We start from the raw sequence: 27,128 nt of genomic DNA, 5'->3' as shown, positions 1-27,128 counted from the left end.
TCTTGACGTGCTCCTTCTGCCTCCTCCCGTCGCGCCTCCGAAGACACTTTTTGCTGTCCACGCCCTCTCCTCTACAATCCCACAATCCTGCAAAAGTTACACTTTTTAAAAAGCTCGCTGAATGAATCATTAGTAAGGTCAAGAGGCTCTACTTCAAGCTGGAAACACGAGGTTTTTAACTACAGCAGTACATTCGGTTTGCATCATCAGCCACTCAGTGATGACGACGGCTCTGGCTCTGCTCACACGGAGGGTCTGCAATGCAAGGCCATCCATGGCACACACACCAGCCCACAAAGCCAAATGTTAAATAGGTTAAAAAAAAAAAAGTTCTAATTTTACAGAAACGCTCATTATTTCTTTTTTTTTTTTTTCTTCAAAAATAATATTCTCTTATCCTTTTTTTTTTTTTTTCCCTCCTCCCACGCCGAGGGACGGGGTTAATCCGTCAAAGTCAGATCCTTTCTCTTTGTCAGGATGCCACTTTCACAAGCCTTCCCCCCCCCAAAACTGATCTCAAGCAGGAAAAACCCCCCTCTGCAAATTAAAAAAACAAAAAAAAAAAAATACAAAAATTATAATCTCTATATTTATAGTGATTGGAATCCTCCAGCATTCGTGAGATCGCCTGTTGTGGGGGGTTTTTTTTTAAAGAGATGAATTTTGGGACCCTCCACAACTCCGGCACGAGCCACGCTCATCCAGCTCTGAATTCCCCTTCCCGAATCCTTCCTCCTCCTCCTCCTGCTTCCCAGTCTCTGCTGCTCCTCAGCCCCACCAGCTCCAATCAAACAGAGGCTCACGGGCTGGCCCGGCGTTACTTTGGTGACCGCGGCGGCACAAACTGCTCCTTCCCCGCGCGCCGCGGGGCTCCCTGAGGCGAAGATCTGCGTCCAAACTGGCGCCTCTGTTCCCTGATTTTCCCGGCGGCTCCCCTGGGAGCTCCTCCAGGGCCACGGAACCCGGGGTAATCCTTCATCCGACCTTCGGCCTTCTCGGCGGGAGGAGCCTTGTCCGGAGCCCTCTCGGCCGCCGCGTCCTCCTCGGGTTTGGCGGGAGGGACGATGTTGGCGCGATGTTCCCTCAGGGGCTGGACGGGCGCCGGGGGCGGCTCCTTCGGGGGCTTCTGGCAAACCTCGGCGTAGCTGAGCTTGCGGGGCTCCTTTGGGACCAAGGAGAAGAGCAAGGTTTACGTGCCAGGAGCACCTTCCAGCCCGTGCCGGGGGGCCCAAAGGCGCGGCAGCAACGCCACGGAGGAGAGCGGAGAGAAGGGGCCGGGGCAGCGTCAGAAATTCCCCAAGTTCACCCCCCCCTGCTCTGGGCCTTACCTGTGTCGACAGAGCAGGAGCTGCACTTGCTTGAGCAGAAGGTGAGGAGGTGTTTGTCCTTGGTGGCTTTGCAGCACTGACAGGGGACAGGGAGGCCGGTGGGGAAGCCTGGCTGGCCACGTCCTTCGGAGCGGACGCTTCTTCTGGTTTGCTCTCTGGCTGAACCGTGCTGAGAAAGCAACAACAACTCACATCAAAACCTGCTGGCACACAAATGAACGTTTCAGAGAGTAGGTCCTTGCCCTGGAGTCCCAGCTGCACTTTAGCAGAGCAGAATGGCACAGCCATTCCCACCACCATTTGTTATTTCCATCTGGTGGCCTCTGGAGAAGCCGCCGACCACAGATGGAGAAACAACAACCATTATTGCCACCGTGCTGGACGCTGCTCTGAGACTCTGCTGAAGCATGCAAATGAGTCAGCAGTGCCCTGGCAGCAAAAAGGGTCACCATGTCCTGGGGGGCACCGGGCCCAGCGTCCCTGGGCAGGGCAGGGAGGGGATTGTCCCGCTCTGCTCTGAGCTGGGGCGGCCTCACCTCAGTCCTGGGGGCACTTTGGGCACCACGAGGTAAAAAATGTCTAAAGCTGTTGGAGAGGGTCCAAAGGAGGGACAGGGATGGGGAAGGGTCTGGAGCAGCAGCTGAGGGCACTGGGTTTGTTCAGCTGGAGGAGGCTGAAAGAGACTCCTCGGGGGCTGCAGCTCCTCCCGAGGGGCAGCTCCGACCTCTGCTCCCTGTGAGCAGGGACAGGACCCAGGGAAGGGCTGGAGCTGTGCCAGGGCAGGGTCAGGCTGGATCTCAGGAAAAAGTTCTTCCCCCAGAGGGTGACTGGGCACTCAACAGGCTCCCCAGGGCAGTGGGCACAGCCCCAAGGCTGCCAGAGCTCCAGGAGGGTTTGGACAACGCTCCCAGGGACAGGGTGGGATTGGTGGGGTGTCTGTGCCGGGCCAGGAGCTGGAACTCAATCCCTGGGGGTCCCTCCCAGCTCAGGGTATGGAGTGGTTCCCTGGACTGCCACGTCCTCTGCCCACCTCAGCAGCACAGGCTCGCTCTGGCTCGGGGAGCTGGCACTGCTGGCGGGCGCTGGGGCAGCGCTGGGCGTCTGTTCCTCGGGAGCTGGCACCGGGCACGTGGGCAGCGAGTCTTTGCCTTCCTGGACACAGAGCACAGAGATGGTAGATGGGTTTAAACTGCCCCTCAGCGTGCCACCCACTGCAGGACAGCTGAGCTGAGCAGTAGGATGTTCCCAAAGGCTGCTCAAGTCCTGACTGTGTTAATTTGACTCCTTTTGGAGTGTCGCCTCTAAAGTGACTCCCCCCTCCCACAGGCAAATCACCCAGTGGAGAAGAGGAGAAGGAGGGCTGGATCAGCCCAATTAGTGCTTAGTCCCACCAGCCCAAAGAACAGGCTCATCTGGAAAGACCCCTTGCCCACACTCCACCACACTGTTCCTACTCCAACAGCCACCACTCCTGGTTTCCCTGCTTTATTCCCAGCTTACAACAGCAGCATTCCCACAAAAGGCCAGGAAAAATGCACTATTCTGTGATCACACACAGTATGAAGCTTGGGATTAAAGCATTCCAACATGTGGCTCTGGCAAACTGACTCTTTAGCAGGGAAAAGGGAGTCCTGGCACAGGGATACTCCTGTGTGTGAGAGGGAGATGGGAGCGGGCACCTTCTCTTTGCAGACTCCTTTCACAATGTCGGACATCCTGCTCTCCAGCACAGGCTCTCCCGGGATTTTTGCTGTGCTGCCAGGCAAAGGTGGGAAATTTGATGCAAGCAAGTCAAACTTTGGTGTCTGAGTCTTTGTTTCTGCTGAAGGCTGAGGTCTCTAGAGAGGGAAAACATCCGTTAATAGAGCCGTGACACCGAGCAGGAAAAGCCCCGAGCAAGTGCCAGGGAAATTCCTGGGAAAACTGTTAACCCCCAATTTAATCCCAGGGTTTAAGGAAGGCTCTGCCACTCCTTCAATAACTGCAAAGCTGCACTTTGAGCAAGTCCCTGCAACAAGGGAAGGGGAACTCACTGAAACCCGGTCGTCGTCCCGTCTCCTCCGACCTCGGAACACGTTCCTCCTTGGAAGACAAGAAACCCTCAGTCAGTGCCTTGACCCTGCTCTGCACAAGGGAACTTGGGATTCACTGTATCCCTGGGATTCCATCCTCAGGAGGGGTCAAGGCTCTGATGCTCTTGGAACAGAGGAAATATGGGAACAACTTCTCTCCCTTACCCCCAGGGACGAGCAGAGTATCACCAAGCACAGGGACAGTTGTAATTCTACAGCAATCAACTTATTGGCCTGACTTCTCACCAATCTGCCCTGGACACTTCTTTTTAAGTGTCTAAACCCTGAATTCACAGAGCAAAGATAAAACCACTTAATCTTAAAATACTGCAGAGCATCAAACTGCCAGCCCAGGATTTGCTTATTGTTTACAGCAACGCAGCTGCCAACTTTACCTCAGTTTTAATTCTGGGGACAAATCAGGTATTTTAAAATTAAGACCCCTCACTGTCTTACTGCCAGAGTAAATAGCAGGTACAGACTCGAGCAGGAAGCTGTTCCTGCTCCCAGCTCAGCTTTTATCACTCCTGCTTCAGTTAAATGCCAGTTTTCTCGTGGTTGGCCTTTACAGAAATGTTATTTTGTGCCCGTGGCTGATGACCTTTGGGCCAAGCCCCACCTGAGCAAACAGGACCCAGCTCCTCACCTGCCCCTGCCGACGCCGTAATCCCCGTTCTGCTCCAGCTGGGCCGTGGGAGAATCCTTCTGGGAATACCCTTGGTCTTGGTGCCCGGTTAAGGGGCTGCTGTGCCGCTCCATGACGAAATTCCTGGAGTTGGCTCTGCCCAGGTCCCCCATGGGCACTGCCCCGAGGGTGGGAGGCCCCTCCACGTGCTCCGAGCTGGAGGAGGAGCGGAAATGGGGCTTCACCCTGCGGAGACACGGAGCTGAGGGACCCCCACGGGGCTGGAGAACCACCCACACAGCACCCACAGACCGCAGCCCACGGCACAGAGCCACGGGATAACAGGATATCCTGAGCTGGAAGGAGCCCCCAAGGATCAAAGCCTCAACCCTGGCGCTGTCAGCACCCTGCTCTGACCAGCTGAGCTCACCTCGGGGCCAAGAGAGCAGCAGGTCAGGAAGCACCACAGCTCAGAAGCTCTTTCCTATGTACATTCGTGAGGAATAAAGACATTTGTCTTCCCCACCTCCAGGGATTCCTCCTGTTATGGTTTTCCTGCAGCCTCCTCTCAAATGTTGCCGTTTACAGGAAATATTGAGATTGTTGCCCAACAGATACCAAAGGGGGGAAACAACAAAAACCCCATACCCAGAGGTGGCAGCAGAGCCAGAAGCCCAAAGAGGGATTTTTCCTCTGCCTGGGCCTGCAGCAAAGGCACAGGGCATTGGAGAGGGACCTGGAGAAATAAGTTGAGGCCAAGGAACAAACACATCTGGCCACAGGTGAACAAATGAACTGAGAGATGAGGCCAGGAGTAGATGGTGACTGAACACTGGAGATCAGGCCAGGGCAGCTGAGCCCCTCTCCAGGCAGAGCCAGGCTCAGCCTCGCTGCTCCCATTCCCAAACCCCCAGCACTGACTCTGCAGTTCCCAATCCCCAGACATTTCACCCTGTTATTGATTATTCAGCACTAAAGCTGCAGTTCCCTTGAGCACAGACACAGCTCTGCACGCTCAGTGCTGCTGCAAGTTCAGGCACGGGGCCCTAAATGCAGAATTCCCCAGAAAAACTCTGCCCCAGCACAGCATGGAACAGTTTCCTGGGGCAGCATTTGGGTGCCTTGGAGTGTTTTCCACTCCTGCCTTTTCCAGCTGCAGAAAGGGAGGCAAAGAATTTAAACTCTCTCTCTCCTCTCTGGTCAGCTCTGCACATCTCCTACTTTAAGGACAGCAGGAGGATTTTGCACACTTATTGTTTTTAAACAGTCTCATTACAACATTCCATGCAATCAGAAGAAACTCTCCTATTGCCAGCCGGGGTCTGACTCCTCCATCTCCCTTTCCCACAACGATGTTGCAACAAATCAGGGCAAAATAAATACAAGTGGCTTAAACAAATGTTTAGCTACAGAGAAAAACCCCAAAGCTTAACTATTAACTGCCTGTAGGACAAGACAAATCAGGCTTAATGGGCCAGCACAGAAACCCAAAGGCAGCAGCTGAATGAACCCCTCTGAACGAGCTCCTCTGCAGTTCAAGAGGGGATGTGCTGAACAGGGATTAATTCACATTTCACAGCTTTGAGAAGCACCAAGAAGCAGTTTTAAGGCCCCCAATAAAAGTTTTCCATCAGCAGAGGCCATGAAGAGGAGGAGGAGGAGGAAAGTTAAGTGAATTCTTCCATTTTGTTGAAGTTGCCCTCAAAATGGCAGCCCTCAGATCTCATAATCTTACCCGTCATCGAGAAGGCCGCGGTCTCGTCTGGGCAGAAGAGCAAAGCAGGAAAGATGAGGAAAGATAAAGGAGGAAAAAAAGCAAAAAAAAAAGCAGAGAGAAGGAGAGATGATGTGGAGAGAGCAGGAGGAAGGAAGAGCAGGAGGAAGGAGGAGCAGGAGGAAGGAGGAGCAGGAGCAAAGCTGCCCAGAGCCCGACCGTGACCTGTTCTCTCTTAGCGCGATACTTGATCATCACTGGGCCACAACCTGCACAGTCCCACATCCCTAAAGCTGCAGCTTCAGGGGGTGAAGTTGCACAAACTAAAACACAGCCAGGATTTTAGAAGCTTAGGGATTACACAGCTGTGATCTCCAGGGCAGCAGCAAACACGGGGCGCTCCAAGGTGGTAACGCTGGGAACACACCGACACTGCTGAGTTTTACAGGCTTTGGTTGGGGCACAACTCAAGGCAAAACAAAAAAAGAGCCAAACCACCTTTGTAAAGATGGCAGCTGGGAGCTCAGCAGCTGCAACTGGAGCAAGCAGAGTCACCCTCCCAGTCCCACAGGCTGTGTCAAGGCTCTGCTGAGTCACCGCAGAGTAAATCCCGAAGTTCCCCTTCTGCCAAAAAGCCCCCGACCTGAGCTGCACCCACAGACCCATCTGCCAACAGCCCCCGACCTGAGCTGCACCCACAGACCCACTCACAGCCCTGGCACTGTCAAATGACTCCTCCAACAACACAAAAAGCAATTCCCTTGGCCCCTCTCTGAGCTGCACACAAACAATTCCCACCCCCACCCCCAGGTTACCACTCCATTGTATTCCCAGAGCAACACAAAGTGTTTCCTCCTCCCCAGTGTTTACAGCTGAGCCCTCACAGCTCTCAGGAAAGATGGGGATAAAGCAAATAAATTACAGGAACAGACAGCAGAGCTCAGGGCATGCAGGAACCCAAGGGCTCTGCAAGGCTGATCCCAGCAGGAAAGGCTTATGTTAGTGCTGCTGGAGTTCATAATCTGCGTAGAACAAACATAATTACAAGTATTAACTTAAGAGGAAGTTAGTTATTTGTCTGCAGAAATTCCTCTGAGGCTTTTAGGGGAGTTACCTTTGCTCTCTCCAGCACGTGTGTCCGATATTTTTTTATTTTTTTTTAAGGATTTTAAGCTGCCACCTTGATTTTTTTTTTTTTCAAATCAAGTTGAAAAACATCACACAGGTTTGATAAATGAAATAAACAGCCTGCTCCCCCCCCCTGTGACACACACGAGGAACACTTGAGGATGTCAGCAGTGTAAGTTTTCCAGGAGCTGTCTTACCGATTCCTATGGAATGGGCGACCTATACTCAGGGAAGCAGCATTTGTTTTATATGATCCTGGTGTGTTAAAGCCATTCACAAATCCACCATTGGGAAAGGGGGCCTGCAACGAGACAGAACACTCTCAGTGTGGCTGAGCTGCAAAGGAAAACGTTGGCAGGTTTATGGGGAGCTTCAGGAGGTTGTAACTTCACGCTGGGCTGGAGCATCTCCCCTGGTGGGAACTCACTTCTCCAGACAAACCAAACCCCTCCTGGGAACAGCCAGCACCTGCTTTAGCAGAGTCCTGGAAAAGCTGCAGAGTCCTCCAGCAACACCAGCTGCTGGACAAGGGAATTTCACACCAGAATTCCCTGAAATAAGAGGCAGGCAGTGGCCAGGCTGGCAGCCTGTCCTGCTTGAGGTCCTGGAGCAGGTCCAGAGAAGAGCAAGGAGGTTGGGGAAGGGACTGGAGCACAGGTCCTATGGGGAGAGGCTGAGGGAGCTGGGGGGGCTCAGCCTGGAGAAGAGGAGGCTCAGGGGAGACCTCCTCACTCTCTGCAACTCCCTGACAGGAGGGGGGAGCCGGGGGGGGGTTGGTCTCTTTTCCCATCAGCAAGACAAGAGGGCTGGGGCTGAAGCTGTGCCAGGGGAGGGTTAGGTTGGAGATTGGGAAGAATTTCTTTGCAGAGAGGGTGCTCAGCCATTGGAATGGGCTGCCCAGGGAGGGGGTGGATTCTCCATCCCTGGAGGTGTTTAAGGACAGACTGGATGTGGCATCAGTGCCACGGGCTGGGAACCACGGCGGGGCTGGATCGAGGGTTGGACTGGATGATCTGGGAGGTCTCTTCCAACCCAGCTGATTCTGGGATTTTATGCTTTATCAGGTCCACAACACAAATGTCATAAAAGAGAGAGGTCTGACTAGAAAAAAAAACCTGGGCACTCCCCAGCTGGAACACCCCCTCAGCCTCCTGCTGCTGCTGAACCAACTCACCCCCGGGCTGCTCCCCCGTGGGACTCACCAGTGGTGTCTCAAAGTAAGGTGCAGGATTTGGAGACCAGGTCTGAGGCACGATGCTGTAGATGGAGTACTGCTGAGGGCTATATACAGGCTGCATGAACAGGGGGGAGGCAAACTGGGCCTGGGTCTGCACAGGCTGGGGGTACACGCTGGAGTCCAGCACCCGGTAACCATTCTTGGCGAAGAACGTGTTGATGGCTTTGATCCTGGCCTGCAAGACAGCAACAGCCCAGCCCAGGTCAGCCAGGAAAGGAGGAGAGGCACGACACGGGATCTTTGCTGCCTACTGAGTTGCAACAGAAGGGATGAGAAGGGCTGGTTACTGCTCAGGAATAAAAACTGTCAGGAGTCAGCTCAGCTCACACCCTCGCAGTGTGACGGGGGGAAGGGAAGGGCACACGTTGCTTGGACTGGAGAATCTGTCAAGCTGAAGACAAACTACAGCAGGGACTGTCCAGATTCCAGTGGTGACAGCTCCTCTCACAGCACAGGCAGCTCTGCTCCAGCCTGCTCTGTGCTGCAGCCAGCTCAGGACTCACAGGGGCAGGAATCCCTCTCCTGAGCTCTGCAGACCCAGATTCCAGGGAATGTGGAGAAGGGAAGATGGCACAGGAATGTGTTTCAGCCCCCCTGTGGGTAACCAGCAGCCACTGAACTGTAATTTGTCAGAGCTACCCATGACCTCATTCATGTCTCTAGCCTTCAGAGCAAGAGTTATGGACCAGCCCACTGCTAATTCCTTGGTCTCACCCCTCCCCAGAAATGGTCCCCATCATCCAAAGAGGAACAACACAATTCCAACAGAAAGCTCAGCTAAATAAAGCAGCCTCACCATTACTGGCTTGCCCTGAAAGGTTTTCACTTCTTCCCTTAAGTATTTAAACGCCTGCAGATACAGAAAAAAAAGAAAAAAAAAAAGATCAACATTAGAATATCTTGATAAAATTTTACTTCCCAAAGGATATTACATGATTTAACACAAATGTGCTTCCCTGTCAGCCCAGATAAATCCATTAACACTTCAAATTCAGGATTCCAGTGCCAGCCCTGGTCACTGAGCGCCGAGGCAAGAGGCAGACAAGGGAATAATCTCCCAACCTCAGTCTTATTAACCAGAATTTGCCAGTAATCTCTTAGAACAACAAAAGGGGGATCAGCAAATAAATATTTCTCTTAGGCACAGGAAGCACACGTGTAACCCCCCTGAGCAGGGGGAGGATTAACAAGGGGGATGTGGGGGTTGGAGGGGCCTTACCTGCTGCGCGTCTGTGTCGGACTGGAATGTAACGTACCAGTTGTTGTTGTGAGCAAACTCACAGCTTATCACCTTGGGGCAGTTCTCGTTCTTAAACAGGGCCTTCACCTCCTGGGGAGACAAACCCAGGCCAGTTTAGGGCACCTGGCTCTGAGCTGGACAGTGAACACTAAGGAGACACAGGTTTATGCTCCAGCTCCTCCCTCCCGTGACCAGGGATGTTCTCGTGTTTCCCCTGACAGGTTCTCCAGGCACCACATCATCCCCTCCCTGTTCCTGAACCCACAGATCCCACTCCAGGCCTCCCCAGGTAAAACACAGCAGGATCAGGTGGTAAGAAAAATCAAGAGCTGTGTGATATTTCCACAGCAAACAGGTAGCAAAGGTGTGGCTTTAAATCAGAGAGACAAGAAGGATTCCATGAAATGCTTCTAAGTCAAGGCAACCTGACAGGGGTTTTTTCATATCTTTGCAATAATCAGATTGTAAAGAGAGGGACAAGCAGCTGTTCAGTGTTTGCATTAAAAGAACTCATTAAAAATGCTGGTAGACAAACACCCTGTGTTACAACTTTTAAAAAAACAAAGAGCTAAATCATTCTGTTCGCCAAGTATCAGGAGGAATTTTATTATCCTCCCTTCTCTGAACATAATGAGCTCAGCTCACGCTGGGGCACGATGAATGAGAAATGTTTAGCAACATTTCTTGCTGCCAAAACAACCGTCTGACTTCAAGTCAAGTTACTGCTGTGACAAAAAAATTCAACCTGAATTCCAAGCTGTGCCCCTGGACTGATTTATTTTTGGATCTGAGAAGAAATCAGTTCAAACTTCCTTCCAGAGAAGCCAGGCTAGCTCAGCTTTGGGGGAAAAAAAGAAAAAAAAAAAAAGGAGTTTATTTAAGAAGGTTTAAATATAGTAGTAAATAATGGGAAGGCACGATGGCAATAAGTTTTTGTTTTGGCTGTTTTGACAGCGCACCCAGGCGGAAAACATTACTGATGTGGTTCACAAGAAAAATATCCCTGTTTGATCACATTAAACACCAGCTGACCTTTTCCTGGTGCTGTCTGAAGCCAACCTTCCAAAACCATCAACCTTTATTCCCCTCTTCTGCCCGGATTTACCTCTATGGGTGTTGTCTCGGGGATCTCACGGAGGATGATAATGCACCGCTTGTGGTTTGGTCTGACCTTCTCCCCTCTCTCATCCACTTGTACCATGGGAGAAGCTGAAATTCAAACAGCAAAGTGGGACACTTTGAGCACACCTCGGCAGGAACAGGCTCTTGTTATGGAACTTGGAACAAAGGAAGGAGAATTCAGGGGCCTGGAACAGCCTCTTACTCAGTCATGGCTGCAGAGGGAGGTTCCTGTCACCCTGTACCAGGGTGAAGCCACAACCAGCTCAGAGACTGAACCATCTCTCTGAAGCACCAGGATTCTTTGTCCTACTGATACACCCCCCAAACCCCCAGACTTACATCTCAGAACTTCAAGAATAAGGTCCATATCCGTTGTCAGCTTCTTAATCCCTTCCATGTTGGCAATTGTCCATATTGGAACAAACTGATCACTGTCCATCTGAGACATCAAGTAGAGATCCTTTGAAAGATTCTCACTAAAAAGACATAAAATCGTGATTTCACAAAAATCCTGAACTTGACTCCCAGAAGACTCAAAAAAACCAGGATCACTGCAGGCTTAAATATTCCCCAATTCCACTCACAGCTGAAATACCCTCAAATTCTCTCTCCTGGAACAAATCCCAGCAGATCAACACAAAGCAATTTCAAAAATGTCACGAAAGTTGCGGTGCTCTGCTCGTTGGCCTGCAAAAGGGCTCTGCCAAAGAGCCTCCTGGGGACACACAGCCAAGTTATCTCGAGGTCTTACAGCTCCAGAGCACAGGAGGTTCATCCTCACCCAAGGACACGGATGCACAGAGGGGACTGGAAGAGCTGGAAGGTGCCACGGGGGTTTCCACGGCACGTCAGCAAACCTTGGTTTGTGTTTTTATCAAGATGATGGGACACACCAAGCCAAAAGCAGGGAATATTTGTCAGGGATTTTAGTGAAGGCTTTGTAGCAGGCTGAGTTAAGTGCACCTACCGGGAGAAGCAGAATTCAAGTTGTTTCCTCAAACATTCCCTGATGTCTTCCGTGGACACGGCGGAGGGGCCGTCACCTGGAAGGGACCACACCCCCCCATCAGATCCCAGTTCCACATCCACACAGGGCAAGGACACGTCTCATTGTCCAGGAGAAGAATAAATCCCTCTGGGTAGGACCAGGGGGAAAAGCTCATCTGAGGTGCTTAAAGAACTCAACACGCTCCCAACACGACTCCGACCCCGCCGCTCGCACCTGCTTGGCCAAGTGTTGGAGCTTCTGGGATAGCCATGGACGTGCCAGGATTCCTCCTGGGTCACAGCACAGCTGCAGCAAACTGCAGGGGGGGGGTCACAGGCCCTGACAGCAGTGGTTGAACTCGAGCACTCACCAGACACTTCATAGATTTGGTATCCCAGGTCTTCGGTCGCCAGGACGATCCCGTTGGCAGAGGCTTCGTCGGCTCCTGTGCCATTCCTCGTGGCTTCACAGGACGGGGAATACATCACTTCATACTGCTTGCAGCTGTCCTCTGAGAGCTCTATGTTACCTGCCAAAGGGACACACCAGCAGCAGGGAAACTCCTGTGAGCTCCAGGGTGATTCCCCACGGGAAAAACTTTGGCTACCGACATTAAAACAAATACCCAAAAGCTGCTGCAACTGAGAGCGTCTGAAGTCAGTCTGTGCTTCTCAGACTTTGTATTGGAGAGAACTTTCCAGTTCTCCAATTTCAGAAAGGTCTTCTGGTTTGCACCAGGCTCTCGGGGATAAGTAAATAAAAGTAAATAAAGGATCCTGAAACTGATCCCCAAAGGGGGAGAGGATCTAAAAACCAGTCTTTCTAGGTGAAATTTAAAATATTTAAGGGAGGTTCCCAAAAACGAGGGGTGAAAATCGCTTACACTGCCACGGCTGCTTCACTTTGTTGTGAAGAGACAAATGAGTTTCTGTCGGGCAAAGCACAAACCCAGCACTCAATCCTCACTTCTGCTGACTTACCAGAAACCTTTGACAGGGCCACACGAGCTGAATCCCCCCTTCTTTATCCCTGACTTTGACTGAGCTGTTTTTGCAGGGAATCTTCTGCCTCCTCTGCCGTGCTTTGAGTCACCTCAGCTACCCCTGAGCCAAACCAGAGCCCCCTGAACGCTCAGTTCTGGATGTGGTCAGGATGGAAACAGGGCTGAGATGGAACAGACCAAAGGAGAGGAGCAACCCATGGACACTGGGCCCTCTGAACTCCAGCACAAGTGCTCCTGCCAGCTCTCAGCAGTGTTCCCAGGATGGCAGGTGGCCCTCAGACCTCATTTTCCTGTTCACAGGGCCCACGGATGCCAAAGTGCAGCGATGCCATGAGTCCATGTCCACACTTCTGGCACCCTGCTCCCTCCTAGCGCGTTACATGGTCATCACTGGGCCCCTTGGATCCTGTTCCCTGCCCAAGTGTCCTGTCCCAGAGGAGCTCTGACACCTCCTTGACCCCCTGAACCGAAACCCACTGGTGAGACCCGTCACCTCCACAACCCCCCTGCTGCCTTCTCACACACTTATTTCACACTTTTTGCTCCCTCAGCACTGACAACCTCCAGGACAAGAGCCCAGGGGCTGCTCCTCCCTGGAGCTGAACTCTCATTGAGTGTCCCCCAGCAAGGGAAGCGTCACCACATCTCACCCTCGGCCGGAGTCCCCTGGGCCGCCGCCGTCTCCTGCCACGTGTGCTCGGTGCCATTTGAGGGGGGCACGGCCTCACCACTCCCCTGGGGGACTTCTTGCCACACTTTGGCGTTGGGGTTCAAGCCAGCCCCCTTGGATGTCACCTGCTGAAGAGACCAGAACACCTCTGTCAGTGCCAGGGAAGCCCCAGAAAGCCAAGCCAGACAACACAGGAGAATTTAGTGATTGTCCCTCTAGAGTTCCACATCTCAAGTGTCTACCCAGCTATTAAAGCACCTATGTGATTTTTTTTTTTTTCATTAATCAAAACAGGAAAATCCTTGGTATTTTTTTCCAAGTACTTCGTTTCTACCTCCATTAGAAGTGTTGCCTTCAACCTCTCTTTATTGACATCCGACAACATCAGCAGAGGCAGCGGCTACCGGCCAGGACTCTGGGAACTCATAAGCTTTTAAAGACTTGACTGTCATAATGCTCCAGTCCCCTTTCACCAGAAAGGGAAATTTTCCCTCCTCCAGACCCCTTCCTAGAAAGGAAGGTAAAAAAACATATGTCAAGGAGCAGAAACTGTATGACTTATGGAATTAGTGACGTCTCTACTAACCAAGCATCGCCTGTGCTGTGCCAGGATCCCTCCTGAACTCACCTGAGCCCTGCCCCGTCCCCCCAGGGATCACCTACACCTTACACACATCAGCAGACACAAATCATTTCCTTAAACCTGCAGCCAGGGAGATTTGGAAGTGCCAAGACAAACTTGCACACTGTCCCAGCCTGCACGGGGGGGGGGGGAGAACGGGAACTTCTCACCTTGGGAATGGGCAAGGAGGACCACGAGTAGAGGGAGAGGGCTGAAAATGGGACAGACAAGAGGAACTGCTGCATTCCAGCCTGGAACCTGGCAGGGAGAAACACTCCCTCCCACAGCACAAGGTGGAGCCCTCCAAGGTCCCTTGCCCAGAGCTGCTCAGAGGCATTTGGGTGAGGAGCCCAACACAGCTCCTTCCACGTAGACAACAAAACTAACTCCCCTTCTGCAAAAATTCTCCCCCCAGGAAGTTCAAACGCCCCACAAGCCACTAACACAGTTCCTCCAGCCACTGAAGGATGCTCCACTTCACTCCTGCTGGACTTTAAAAGGTGAAAGCCAATAATCCAGCTCACATCCACTGACTCCCAGATGAGGAAGTGGGATATTTCGGAGCCTGGCCTCCTGGGTACTGAAGTTAAGGAGTGGCTCACTACCAGGCCTCAAACACAAAGCACAAGGATAAGGAAGCAGTTGCAATAGCTTTAGAGATAATTCCTCTGCCAAGGTCACACCTCGTGCCAAAGCTGTTGGCTGCAAGGACAAACCCCAGTCCGGTAACAAGAAGCCTCCAAACACAGGAGAGGTTCAAGACAACCACGAGAGAAGCAAAACAAGGACCACAATTCCTGCTCTCAAACTTCCCAACAGCAACAGTCTTTCCCCTCTCACTAATCTCAGCCCAAGAATAGAGCTGGAAACAGAAGGGACTGGAAAGAGTTCAGGGTGAAAGGACACACGTGAGTTTCCCTTCACGGAGTTCAGAGGAATCCTCCAACAAAACAACCTGAGAGGGAAATCCCAGGAAGCTGCTGCACCCCCAGGCTCTGTCCCTGCAGCTCAGCACTTCCAAACTCCACCTTGCTCAGCTGCTGGGCCCTCCTGGGACAGAGCATCACCCGTCCACGTGCACTCAGGGACCCAGACCCAGCAGTTCTTTGACTTCACTTCTCATCAAAGCAAAATGAGACAAGACACAACCAGGAGATGATTCATTCTTCTCTAAAAATAAACTCTGCCTCACTACCTACATCTCTGAGGGAAGCACTGAGCTCAGCCTGAAAGTAAATTTGAAGGAATGGCCGTGCTAAAGGGAAACTGAAACACTTTGGGGGCAGTTTCTGTGCTTCTGGAGGTGATCAGGACTAAAAGCAGCTCTGGGGATGGCAGAGGATGTTCCTCACCTTAGAGAGACCAAAGGCACACGTGGCAACACCAAAGCTCTGAAATCTCAGGTGCAGGTGAGAAGGGCTCAGAAACCAAACAGATTTGGGCTGGGAAGTGATGAATGGCCCGTGAACACACATGGGACACACACCTGGAACAGAGCATGGGCCACCTCCCCTGGCCTGGAAACCCTCAGTGACGTGGAACACAGCTCTGCACAACCCAGCCCTGCTCTCACCCCTCTCAACAGCAAAAAACCCACGGTCTGGAGAGGACAAAAAGTCCCTAATTTACATCAGCTTTTGGGAAATTCGCCGTGCAGAGCCCCAGGAGCGGCTCTTCAGAGGAGAAGGCCAAACTATCAACTCTTGCTTGTTTAAGCGAGGATCCAGAGCCCTGGCCTGTGGGATTGGCTGCAGCACCATCCTCCCAGCTGCTATCAGGAACTTTCATGACGAGGTTAAAGCTTTACAGAGTGACAAAGGTTGGGAACACTCGCTGGGACCCGCGAGCTGACAAAGCTGCCCTCGGCACAGCAAACGTGGATCAAAGATCTTCCTCCAGCAATTCCCCCCCCCAAAAAAATAAAATGACTGTTGAAGCCAACTCTCATTCTTGAAAGGATGGCAAAGGAATATTTTTCTTGTTGTAATTACATCTAAATCACATTTAACCAGAGTCAATTAAGCTGACAAAAATGCGAGCGCTCGGAGGTTTAAAGCATTTTAATATTAACTCAAATCATCCCGCGACCAAAATCTTAACCCAGAGCTTGTGACACGTTTCCCAGAGCAGGCAGAGACTAAGAGGGAATCAAAGCCGAAAAATCCAGAAGAGAATTTAACAAAAAACTTGCGAGGGGGAGAAACTAAACCTTTTTCCAGAAGTGGAAACGTAAGCAGATGGAAAAACCCCAAGGTCAGCAAAGCCATGGGAGGCAGTGGAGAGAAACCTTGTGCTGGCTGGGGGAGAGGCAGGAGGGAACACCCCTGGGGGGGCTCAGACACTGTGTGGGCTCCTGGCACCTCCTCAGAGAGCAGGTACTGTCACCTTGTTGAGGGGAGTCCCCTGTCACCTCTTCAGAGAGCAGGTACTGTCACCTCCTCGAGGGAGTCACCTCTCACCCTCTCAGAGAGCAGGTACTGTCACCTAGTTGAGGGGAGTCCCCTGTCACCTCCTCAGAGAGCAGGTACTGTCACCTTGTTGAGGGGAGTCCCCTGTCACCTCCTCAGAGAGCAGGTACTGTCACCTAGTTGAGGGGAGTCCCCTGTCACCTCCTCAGAGAGCAGGTACTGTCACCTTGTTGAGGGGAGTCCCCTGTCACCTCCTCAGAGAGCAGGTACTGTCACCTCCTCAGGGGAGAGTCACCTGTCACCTCCTCAGAGAGCAGGTACTGTCACCTCCTCGAGGGGAGTCACCTCTCACCCTCTCAGAGAGCAGGTACTGTCACCTTGTTGAGGGGAGTCCCCTGTCACCTCCTCAGAGAGCAGGTACTGACACCTCCTCGAGGGGAGTCACCCTCTCAGAGCTCAGCCAGGGTGTGAAGCTGGATAAGGAGAAGCTCCTCAGGAGCTGCCAGCAGGTCTCAGGTGACAGTTCTGTGCTCTGAACACCCCAGGTGACTCTCAAACCCCCATTAATGGTCACGGGAGTGTCGCTCCCACCGGGTGGGTTTTCCAAAGGCTGGGATGAGTCCCCAGTGCCCAGGGGGGCTGTGTGAAGGGGGGTACCTGTGGCAGAGGTGTGTGAACAGGGGCAATTCTGGGGGGGGGGGGGGTGGTCAGCCAGAGGGAAGCCAGGAGCCTCACCTGCAGGAGGAGAGGGCCAGCAAAGCTCAGCCCTGGATTTCCAACCAGGAAACATCACCTGGAACACACAGGCTTCCATTTCCCCCATAAACTACAAACAGATGGGATCAGCAGCACGTACCCCCCCTGAGCAGAGCCCCCAGCAGCCATTATCAATCCCATTTTCCCCTAGTGCATTTCATAATATTCCTAATGCAGCTAATTATTGATTGTGAACAGCACATGGGTCCTGGCTGTGAGGGAGAAACAAGGCCGACCCCAAACATCAGCGTGTGAGACAGCACGAGCCTTACACAGCCCTCAGTGCAGCACTGGAGTTAAAGATGTGACAGGAAAACCCAATTTCCCTCACTCTGTGCATCCCCTGAAAGGCTCCACTCACAGTCACCACGTTCACACTTCAGGTGGGTCTGTAACAAACACCCACAGCTACAGCAAAGCAGCAAATCCCCCTGGAAACCTCGAGATGTCCACCACTGTCCTGTCCTGGGCTTTATTTTCCAGGCACCCCCAAAGATCCTGAGACAAAGCTGCTGTTTGCTCTTGAGTATCCGACTGCAGCATCCCAGGACACCCAGCTCTGAGCTCCAGCCCCTGTCCTGCCAGAGAAAAGGCACCTTCAGAAAGTCCAGATGGTCCTCGGGAACTCAAACCTGAACACTACTGAGGCCTCCAAAGGGAAGATCACAGAAACTCTCAGCACCTCCAGAGGAAGGAGATCAGACAGAGCAGAGCTGGTGTTTTTAGAGGGACTCCCTGAACACCCCGAGGTGGGGATGTGCTCCAGCTCCCTCTGAGCTCAGCCACAACATCACCACCAGCCATGTGCTCCTTGGCTGATGGGCTCTATCTCCCAGCTCAGCTCCACTGCTCCCCTTCCAGAACCTGCCTCGTGTGCCCAAGGGGGGCCACCTCCTGCTCCAGGAGCCTCTCACCACGCTCAGCCTGGGCTGAGGCCGCTGTTTATGGCTCCCCTAAGCCCGAGCAGTTCCTCTTCCAGCCAAACGCTGCAAACCCAGAACCCTCAGGACCTGTCACCGTCTTCACGACAACTTTTATTCCTCTCGGGCGAAGCCACGTAAACTCCCAGCTCAGAGCTGAGGTTTGGCGATTCTTCCGCGGCGATTTCGCTCGAGGGAGAGGAGCCGCTTCCCGAGCCTTTTTATTCGGAGGGCCTGAACCGCGGAGCACGTGTTGGCGTTTCGCGTTCAGAGCACCGCCAGCACCTCCAACCCCGAGAACACACGAGCCGAACCCCCGCCAGGCAGGGACCCCCCTGAGCTGGAACACCCCCGACAGACCCAGCACAGCTCCCCCGGTTCCCTCCGTCCCCCCAGCCGCCACCCCCCACCCCCCTCCCGGCCCCGCAGCTCTTGGGCTCCGCGCACGTTTTCGGGACAAAACTCGGTGCAAAGTTTCCAGCGGCCGCCCGGGTCCGTCGGGCAAAGGCTGGAACCGCCTCGGCCGAGCCCGCGAGGGGCCGCGAGGCGCCGCAGCCCCGTCCCGGGGCCTCCGGGGACACCGCGCCCGCCCTCCCCGGTGACCTCCAGGGCCGGGCCGGGCCGCGCTCCCCGCGTCCCGCCGGGCCCCGCCAACGGCGCAGCCGCCCCCTCGCCCCCGCCGCAAACCACCCCCGGGGGGGTTTAATTAACGCAATTAACGAGGCGCCGCGCTCGGGCCCGGCGCCGCGGGGCCGCCCCGCGCCGCGGAGGGGCCGGGCCGGGGAGGCCCCGGAGGAGGCCCCGCGTGTCCCGCGTCACCTTCACGGCCGGGCCGCGGCGGCCCCCGAAGGTCACGGCGGCGGCGCCTCCCCCGCTCCCGGAACCTTCCAGAGCGCCCCCCAGCCCGCCCCGCGGCCGCCGCGCGCGGATCTGCTGTGTCAGCCCCGTCCCCTCCCCCGGCGCGGCGGGCGCGGCGTGCGCGGCCTCCCCGCCGCCTCCTCCTCCTCCTCCTCCTCCTCCTCCTCCTCCCGCGCCACATGGCCCCTCGCGCGCCGCCGCCGCCGCCGCCTCACCTCCACGAAGAGCAGCATCGCGCCGCCGCGGCCGGCGGGGCCCAGCGCTCGCTCGCTCCCCCCCCCAGCACCACCACCACCCCCGCGGTGGCCGGAGCGGCGATCGGGACACGCGGGCTCCGCCTCCGGCCGCGCCGCCCGGCCCGGCCCGGCCCGTCCCGCCCGCTGCCCGCCCGACGCCGCCGCCTCTTCCGGGAGCTGCGAGCGCGTCCGGGGCACGGCCGGCGCGCACCATTCCCCCGCGCGGGGAGGGGGGGGTTGGGGGGGAGCCGGTGCGCTTCCCTCCGGGCTCCGCCAGAGGGCGCGGCGGCTGCGGCGCCGCGCGCGGGAAGCGGCCCCCCCTCCCCGCGAGGGGGGAAATGGGCGGGTCCGGAGGCGCGTTGGTGGAAAATTCTCGGGTTTCGATTTTCTTTTTATTTTTTTGTGTGTTTTTTTTTTTTTTTAGGGGGAATTTGTTTGTTTCTTTTGTTTTTGTTTTTTTTTTTCTTTTTTTTTTCTTTGTTTGCTTTTGTTTTGCTGTGTTTTGGTTGGTTGGTTGCCTTTTTTTTTTTTTTTTCATTACAGGACCCAAAATACTTCATTTTCCCACACACACGCAGAGCCCAAATCATCCACCCTGTGCCTCGCGCAGGTAATGAATGCTCCCACTGCAGGCTGGACACACCTCAGCTCTGGTTATCAGCAAGGGCCAAACCTCACCCACGGAAAGCCCCGAATCCTGCCCTGCACCCCAAGGGGATTCCTGCCAGGAAAACACACCCTGAATAAAAACTTTGCTTTAGGGGGAAAGATCCACAAAATTTGCTACAGCGCACTGAGGGGATTCTTGTTATTTTGGGTGGCCGGGAAGTGTCCTGTAAGAACGTTAAAACATTCTGGTGTGGGTGGAGGATGGAGTTTCCAGCCCTGGGATCCCCAGGATGCTGCCCTGGATCACTGGCCTGGGAGGGACCCCACCAACACCATCACCTGCAATTAGGGCCGGGCGGATCCGGGTGGATAAGTCGGAGCCAGGGAATAATCAGGGTCCACTGAGGAGATTAGGGAGCACAAGCTGCCTGGGAAACACAGCCCAGCTGGCAGGTTCTGTGGTGTTCCATGGGCAGCAGCTCCGGGACACGGAGGAGCGAAAGAAAAGGAAATTGGAGGAGTAGAAATCGAATTAATAACTTGGAGCAGGATAAACGGGAGGGGACCGTTCACAAATCACAGAATCCGTCCTGGAACCTCAAACCACGGGGACAGTGTGGGAGCAGATCCCCCCTGATTGGGGTTTGGTCCATCTCTGAGAGCAGGGGTAGGACCCAGGGAACGGCTGGAGCTGTGCCAGGGGAGGTTTAGGTTGGATTTTGGGAAAAGGTTCTTCCCCCAGAGGGTGGCTGGGCACTGAACAGGCTCCCCAGGGCAGTGGGCACAGCCCCAAGGCTGCCAGAGCTCCAGGAGGGTTTGGACAATGCTCTGAGGGACAGGGTGGGATTTTTGGGGTGTCTGTGCAGGGCCAGGACCTGGACTGGATGATCCTTGAGGGTCCCTTGCAGCTCAGGACATTCCAAGAGTCTGTGATTTAGTGAGACCTCAAAGTTCCAGTGTGGAATTGAGAACCTCTTCCTCCTCCTCACCCCCTTCCCCCAGCAGATGCCGTGGCACTGAGCACTTTGTCATCTCCAAAGCCCTTTGCAACCATTAACTGGTTAATCCTCCCACCCCCTGTGGAGCAGGTCAGCATCCCCCTGGCCCAGGGATACCCCCAGCTCCAAAGCTGCTCCTTAATTTCGAGTGTTCTCCAACAGAGCTCCCAAAGCCACGGAGGAGTCGCGGCACGAAACGGTTCTGAGCCCCAATTTCAGACCTGATATCCCTCAGGAGCTGAGGATTCCTGACCCCAGGCTTTGCTGGGATGGAAACTATCACTAATGCTCGGATTTGAGCATTTTCCAGCAGTTGGTTCTGCCCATCCCACTGAAATGCTGTTGTTGGTGAAGGGCTTGGTGCCACCAGGACACCTCCAGCTTGGGAACACGCTCCCAGGCCTGCTCAAAGTGCAGATGGGGTGCAAGTAATTCCTGCTGGGCGACAGCAATTCCCTGTCATCCGAGGGAAAGATGCAGGAGCGATGCCACTGGAGCCAGAGCACCCTCCCACCAGGTCCCACTCCCACCTTTTGGGAGGTGAAAGCACCAGTTCTGTCTTTGCACCCCGGGGAAGGTCACCAGAGGCAGGGACAGCTCCCCTTGCCTGGCTCCCTGCTCCGCTCCCAACGGCTTCTCCCGCTGGGGGGGGTTTGGAATCACAGCAGAAACGAGTGTTCCTCCTGCTGAAAGCGCTCCAGAGAGCTGATGGACACACTGAGGTGAGAGGGCACGGCAGGAAGCTCCTTTCCTACAGCAGGCCCTCACCCAGCTCCGTGGAACGGGACTGCAGAGGGATTTCTCTCTTCTTAGAGCTCAAATTATCTGATGTGAGCTGGTGCCAGTAAAAACTGGGATTTCCTGTCCCCAGCCTCCCTCTGCTCTACTGATTTTCCCTTGCTTCGGGTGCAACTGCTGCACTTTATCCCTCGTTCCCCGGGAGAAGACAGGGATCCAGCTGGATTCGGGGGCATCTCAGCCGCTCCTCTGGAGCATCCTCTGGAGCAGGAGCATCCCAGCCCGTGGGATGGGGCAGGAGGAGGATGAGGGCTGTGACACAGACACCTGAACAGCGAGCAGAGCCTTTCCCAGCCCTCAGGGCCAACGGGACAGGACGTTTTTGGCACCCGCTGACTTCAGGAGAGGAAACTCCACCTCGGGGCAGCGCCGAGGGCACCGGGAACTTGGCTGGGGGGAGGCCAGGAGTGAATGTTGTAACCACGAGGCAGAGCGTGCAGGAGCAGCAGCAGGAACACTCAGGAGCCTGGGGCTGGCACGGATTGATGACTCCTGGGTCTGAGCTGGGACCTCCTGCCCGCCAGCCCCGAGGTCTGGGCGCTTCCTCGCCGTTGGGAAGTGCTGCTCCCTCCCCAGTCGTGCTGAAAGGAGGAGGCAGTTTCCCTTTTCCTGGTGCTTCCCCTCTGTTCCATCCACGCTGGAACGCTTCGGTGCCACGAGGAAAGGCAGGGACGAAGTTAATCCCCCCTGGTTCTGATGAGGGCCCTGCACAGCAAAGGCTGAGCACAGCCTGCCCGAGGGGGCTGAAGCCAGTCCCTGGGACAGGGATGATGTCCTGTCCCTGTCCAACACGGCTCCACCACCTCTTGGCCCCAAGGGTTTTGTCCAGAGGTGCTGAATTGGGTGACCACACCCCTGCTGCCGTCCCCAGGAGCAAATATTCTGAGACAGGGAACAAATACTGAGCTGGCAGCACCATCTCTGCCCCGGCTCTTGCTCCCTCCTCCCAGACAGCCAGGGAGCCTCCGGCACCGCGGCGGAGCCGTTGGGATTACAGGGTGTTCCCACCACGGGGCTCTGCAGATGCTGCCAGGGCCTCCTCGGTGGCTCTATCACAAAAAAAAGGGCTCAGCGGGGCGGGTGGAAACATCTGGCTTTGATTCTTCTTTAAAGCCACGACTTTCATTTGGCCACCAAACCACTTCCCTTTCATCTCTCCGGAGGGGCGACCCTGTGGCAGAGCCGGCTCTGCCCTTCCCCTGCCCCTCGTCCCGCGGGAAGAAGGTCCCAGAAAATCCAGGGGAGAGATTTCAGGGAGGCAGCAGCTCCCAGCTGACACGTTCCTGCCCTCCTCCTTCCCTGGGTTTCCTTTTCAAGCCCTTTCAAAGCGCACATTTCTCCCTCAGCGCGTCTCCAAGGGGCTCAGATCCAGTTTAGACCCGATTCCCCCTTAATCCCCTGGGATGAGAAGCCAACCTTGAGGAATTGGTAGACCTGGCATGTTGTGCTGAGCGGGCCAGAGTGTGCCCTTGGGCTGGAGGGAGAAGCTGTGCCTGTTTGGAAATTCCTTTAACTGAGGATGCTGAGGGTTTGTGGCTGGGTTTGCAGGCTGGGAAAAGGCCTGGCAGGATCAGAAACACAAGCAGGGGCAGAGGAGTTTCCTTAACAACACTTGGCTGATAATTCTGCTATCAATAAACGATTACCCGAGCTAAGAGATGCTGTGTTGGACTCTCAGTGTGTTTTTTGTGCAGCAGGAGAGGCCTGAAGCAGGAATGCTGGAGGCTGGAGAGATCAGCTGCCATCACATGATCCCTGTAACCACAGCAAAGTTTTAGCCAAAGCCAGGGAGACTCTTGGCTCTGCTTCTGGGCCTGAGCTCAGCAGAGGCTGTGCCTTGTGTTTTCACAACCTTCCATGGATGCTGAAGTGGCTGAGTGGACTCTCTGAGTCCCAGCAGTGTGGGAGAGGTGCCTCAGGAAGCCTCAGGCAGCTCAGAGCCATCGTGGGGGCCGAGCCCGACACGCCAAGCAAACCCCTGGAGCTGCCAGCCCTGAACAATCCATCTCCCCGTGGCAGACTCTGGCTACACCCAAAGCCTTGGCAGTGCTGGGGTGGGAAACTGTGGCAATAAGAGCAAATAAACCAGCTCTTCCCATCTGCCTCCTGCCCTCCTGCTGCGGCAGCGGGCCCTTCGCGCCGCCCCGGGAAAAGGATTTACCTTTTTTTTTTTTATTTAATCAAATCAAAATAATCCAATAAAAAAAAAATGAACAAATAATCCATGCGGGGAGCAGCAGGACAGTAAGAGGCTCACATGGAGTCACAGCTGCCTGGGAGGAGCAAGGACCTGCTGTGGGGCTGCCGTGGGGCACAGAATCCTTCTGCAGCTCAGGTGGGTGTTTTGGTAGCTGGGAGTTTTCCCCTCTTGCTGCACCACATTCCAGCCAGGAAACCCCCTGGGTCATCCAGCCACCAGGAGCTGATCTCCAGCTGATCTGCAGGAGAGCTGAGGTGTCCCTGTGCCACCTTCCCACCGCTCCATCCAGGGCAAGGCTTCCTGGTGGGGAGTGAATCACCGGGAGAGAGAGCAGGAGCAGGAAATGCAGCTGCCAGGCTGACTCAGCGTGGCTCCCTCCTGGACCTTGGACAGCTGGAGCTGGGCAGGACGTTAATGTTTAACTCCACTGAAGTCTCCAGCTTAGCAAAAGGCCTGGGAGACACCAGCAGAAGGCAGGGACACCCTGCTTTGCAGGAGCTGTGCTGCAGACGGGCCCTCGGGGCTGTGTTTGTCCCTGAGAGGCAAGTAAGTCAAAAGGCAAAAAAGTCCAAAGGGCCCCTCGACATCTGATAAGCCCCAGGAAAGAGGTGGAATAAAGGGAATGGCATTAATGAGTTCACCCTGCCCTGCCCTGGGCACAGCAGCTCTGGACAGACCCACACCATCAGCAAAGGAAAGCTGTTTGGGAGATGTTATCAATTATCTCAGCAGTGTGACCAGCCTTCCTGCTCTTCCCTCCTTCTCCATCTCTCCCTTCCTCTTCCCAAGGTATTTAAATCCATACAGGACTGTCTTGGCCAAGGAGGAGCACACAGTGCCCCAGGGGGAGGGCAGGACCCCAGACTTTACTCCCAGCTCTGGTTACTCAACAGCAGGGCTGGATTCCTGTTCCTCACTTCACCCTTGTAAAACGGGGATGGTGCTTCCTGAATTCCCAACGCTGCCAGAGTCACCTTCCAGGGGCTAATTAGGAAGATCCCAAAACACTGGATGAGTGGCTGTGAAACACTCCCTTGTCAGAGGACCAGGAGGAACTCTGGCTTTCCTGCTCCACAGCCAGGGTGCCAAGGACAGCCAGGAAAGGGCCCAACAGTTCTGCCTCTGTCCCACAGGGAAGAGAGATCCTGCAGGGAATCCATCCATCCCTTCCCTTTGTGGCCTCTGCAATAACCTGACATGGGCACAAAGGGAAGGGATCCATAACCTTGCTCAGCAGGGGGGATCCAATATCCCTCCCAGTCCCCGAGGGCTGAGGGAGAATGGATCTGTAATCCAAGAAGCAGCAGCTCTGGCTGCCTGGGAATGAAAGAGTCACAGTGAGCGCTCACCTGGCTAAAGTTACCTGCAGGCAGAGAGGGAAGAGCTCAGCCTGTCCTCTTGGAATGGCTTGGAAACGGTGTGGCTGTGCTGGAGGGAGCTTGGGATTAGTTCATCACGGAATAACAGCAGCTTTTGCTCTGTAAACCTCCAGCGTGGAGCTCTACCCGTGCCCAGCCCCAAATTGTGCAGCACGGGCACCAAGGAGCTGGAAAAAGAGGCAAATGGTGAAGTGCCCATGTTTGCTGACGACACAAAATGCTTCAGGATATCCAAACTGCCTGGAAAGGGCCAGAGAAGGATCTCCTGATGCTGCTGGAAGACACAGTCCTGGAGTCCTGAACTGGATGAGAGCTTAGAAAGGGCTGCAGGGCCTGCTAGAGACACTGGGACAGCAACTGAGCTGTGCCAGGGCAGGTTCAAGGGGGGACATCAGGAAGAATTTTCTCATGGAAAGGGCTGTCAGGCCTTGGAAGGGGCTGCCCAGGGAGGTGGTGGAGCTCCCTCTCTGGAGGGAGGGCTCAAAGCTTCTGCTCCTCAGCCCTAAAGTCACCACACCTGACCCAGGTGTGCGGTGCCACCTCAGCAGAGGTGCCACAGGAGTTTCAGGACGGTGTTTTCCCGTTGCCGTGGCTCTGTCACAAAACAAAAAAAAAGGGAATGTACGGGCTGACAGAGCATGTTTGGAAATGGAAGTAAAATTCCAGTTTAATCGCTGATTAAACAAACCAGTAGTGCTGTTGGGAGGGGTCACGTGGAGTTCACTGCTTGGGTGGAGACCTCAAAACCCAAAAAAAACGCCATGAGGGTGTCCGAGCATTGTCCAGGGGTTTCTCCAGCTGCTGCCTCACCCTTGTCTGCTGGTGCTGGGCCTGGGCTGTGGGGAGCTGGAGAGCCACAACACTGGGAGTCAGAGTGTGCAACCAGACCCAGACGAAACACTGGAAAGAGAGGAGTGAAAACAGAAAATGTTTCTTTGGATTCTCCCCTCTGGAGAGAGGGACCAGCCTGGTTCCACCCCGCAGCTCCAAGGCTGACTCCAGGAAAGGTGCCGTCCCTGGAAAGCACCAGGCACCACCAACACATTAATAATCACCCCCGAGGTTATTTCCCCAGAACAGGCTGTTTATATCTCATTGACTCATCACCTTTTACACAGTTCACAGAACCTCTCACCAAAGCACCAGAAAACCCGTTGTAGATCAGTGCTGAGCTCAGAGCCCTCAGCTGCACCTCAGGGATGAGATCAGAGCTCAGAGCCCTCAGCTGCAACTGGGGAGTGAGATCACAGCGCTGTCACTGCCAGTTCTCTGAAGCCACCGGCTCCTGGTGCTGGGGCAGCCAAAAAAGGCAACGGGAGGACACTGAAATGAGGCCAAAACCCCAAATCCTCAGAGCACTGGACTGCAGTTGTGGTCTCAACTGCTCAGTCTGGAACGTGGTGCCACAGAAGGCCACGGGGACAACGTCAAGTTAGAACAGGAGCACACGAATTCACACCCATGTGGTTATCAGTGGCCTCTAAAAGGGCTCAGACTCGCCCTTGACATCTCTGGGATGCTCAGGAGGGGAAAATGGGCAGCAGCAGGAGCTGAACGTGGCTCGTTCAGCTGGCGAAGAAACCGAGGGGACACTTGCCAGGGTCTGCAGCTCCTCCTGAGTGACAGCTCTGTGTGAGCAGGGACAGGAATCCAGCTGGAAGTGTCCTGGTCGCCCAACCCAGACAAACAGGTGAGTTCCTGTACAAGTCCCACGTTCAGTAGCAGCACATCCAAGTTTATCTGACACGCTCCAGTGCCAGTGTCACACCTGCACCACCCAGAGCTGCCTCCAGCCCACCAGGATCCCATCCCTGTGCCGCTGTTGGAGCCTCGGATTCTGTCACTCACAGTGTATGGATTCCTGGACTCCAGGCTTTTTCCTGCAATGACTGGATTTCACATGTCAGTGCTGAGACTGCCATAAAAGTAACACCAGCATATTAATTTAATTAGTCACTTCCTGTCTTAATGGCCAGCAGATCCTGAGCTGCTCCACAGGCACAGGACAAAGGCACACATATATATATATATATATATATGTCCCAATAATTTGGGACAGTCCAAAAGCGAGCTGTGGGGACAGCGTCCACGTCCAACAGGTGCTGGATAACCAGGCACACACAATTATTTTAACTCAGGAATTTGGTACTTCACACATTAGGAAAAACAACAAGGAAAGAGAAAGAAACAGGCACCTAAAGCTGTTCCTGACAGAAG

At 54.5% G+C, this 27,128-nt stretch overlaps 1 protein-coding gene and 1 long non-coding RNA gene across 7 annotated transcripts; both read right to left on the bottom strand.

The window, feature by feature from the left end:
- Nucleotides 1-378: 378 nt before the first annotated feature.
- Nucleotides 379-19,014, bottom strand: LARP4 (La ribonucleoprotein 4). Of its 6 annotated transcripts, none has more exons than XM_032713413.1 (17): nucleotides 18,907-19,007; nucleotides 13,462-13,635; nucleotides 13,108-13,255; nucleotides 11,825-11,983; nucleotides 11,434-11,509; nucleotides 10,806-10,942; nucleotides 10,450-10,553; nucleotides 9,324-9,434; nucleotides 8,901-8,954; nucleotides 8,070-8,279; nucleotides 7,065-7,168; nucleotides 4,047-4,271; nucleotides 3,362-3,410; nucleotides 3,008-3,166; nucleotides 2,359-2,480; nucleotides 1,329-1,497; nucleotides 379-1,162 (listed from the first exon to the last, which is right to left on the bottom strand). In XM_032713413.1, exons 2-17 carry the CDS (start codon nucleotides 13,510-13,512, stop codon nucleotides 818-820), a joined length of 2,223 nt encoding a protein of 740 aa, XP_032569304.1. In that variant the 5' UTR covers nucleotides 13,513-13,635; nucleotides 18,907-19,007; the 3' UTR covers nucleotides 379-817. The 6 variants fall into 6 exon arrangements, with proteins under 6 accessions (XP_032569304.1, XP_032569307.1, XP_032569306.1 ...); XM_032713416.1 differs by lacking the exon at nucleotides 18,907-19,007 and adding an exon at nucleotides 18,653-18,670; XM_032713415.1 differs by lacking the exon at nucleotides 18,907-19,007 and adding an exon at nucleotides 16,893-17,448.
- Nucleotides 14,108-16,926, bottom strand: LOC116799954. The gene is made up of 2 exons (XR_004361148.1): nucleotides 16,284-16,926; nucleotides 14,108-16,134 (listed from the first exon to the last, which is right to left on the bottom strand). It is a non-coding gene; the product is annotated as an uncharacterized LOC116799954 (long non-coding RNA).
- Nucleotides 19,015-27,128: the final 8,114 nt, after the last annotated feature.

This window comes from Chiroxiphia lanceolata, chromosome 30, assembly GCF_009829145.1.
Source record: "Chiroxiphia lanceolata isolate bChiLan1 chromosome 30, bChiLan1.pri, whole genome shotgun sequence".
NCBI classification, from domain to species: Eukaryota; Metazoa; Chordata; class Aves; order Passeriformes; family Pipridae; genus Chiroxiphia; species Chiroxiphia lanceolata.
Note: the sequence above shows the minus strand (reverse complement) of the source record. Positions and strands in the feature narration are given on the sequence as shown.

Excerpts from the sequence above, each read along its gene's own strand:
- LARP4 (XM_032713413.1), bottom strand. The coding sequence starts at position 13,512 with ATGTTGTCGGATGTCAATAAAGAGAGGTTGAAGGCAACACTTCTAATG. Across the intron at positions 3,167-3,361 it reads GGGACGACGACCGGGTTTCA|AGACCTCAGCCTTCAGCAGA; the intron begins GTGAGTTCCCCT and ends TTCCCTCTCTAG. Across the intron at positions 2,481-3,007 it reads AAGGAGTCTGCAAAGAGAAG|GAAGGCAAAGACTCGCTGCC; the intron begins GTGCCCGCTCCC and ends CTCTGTGTCCAG.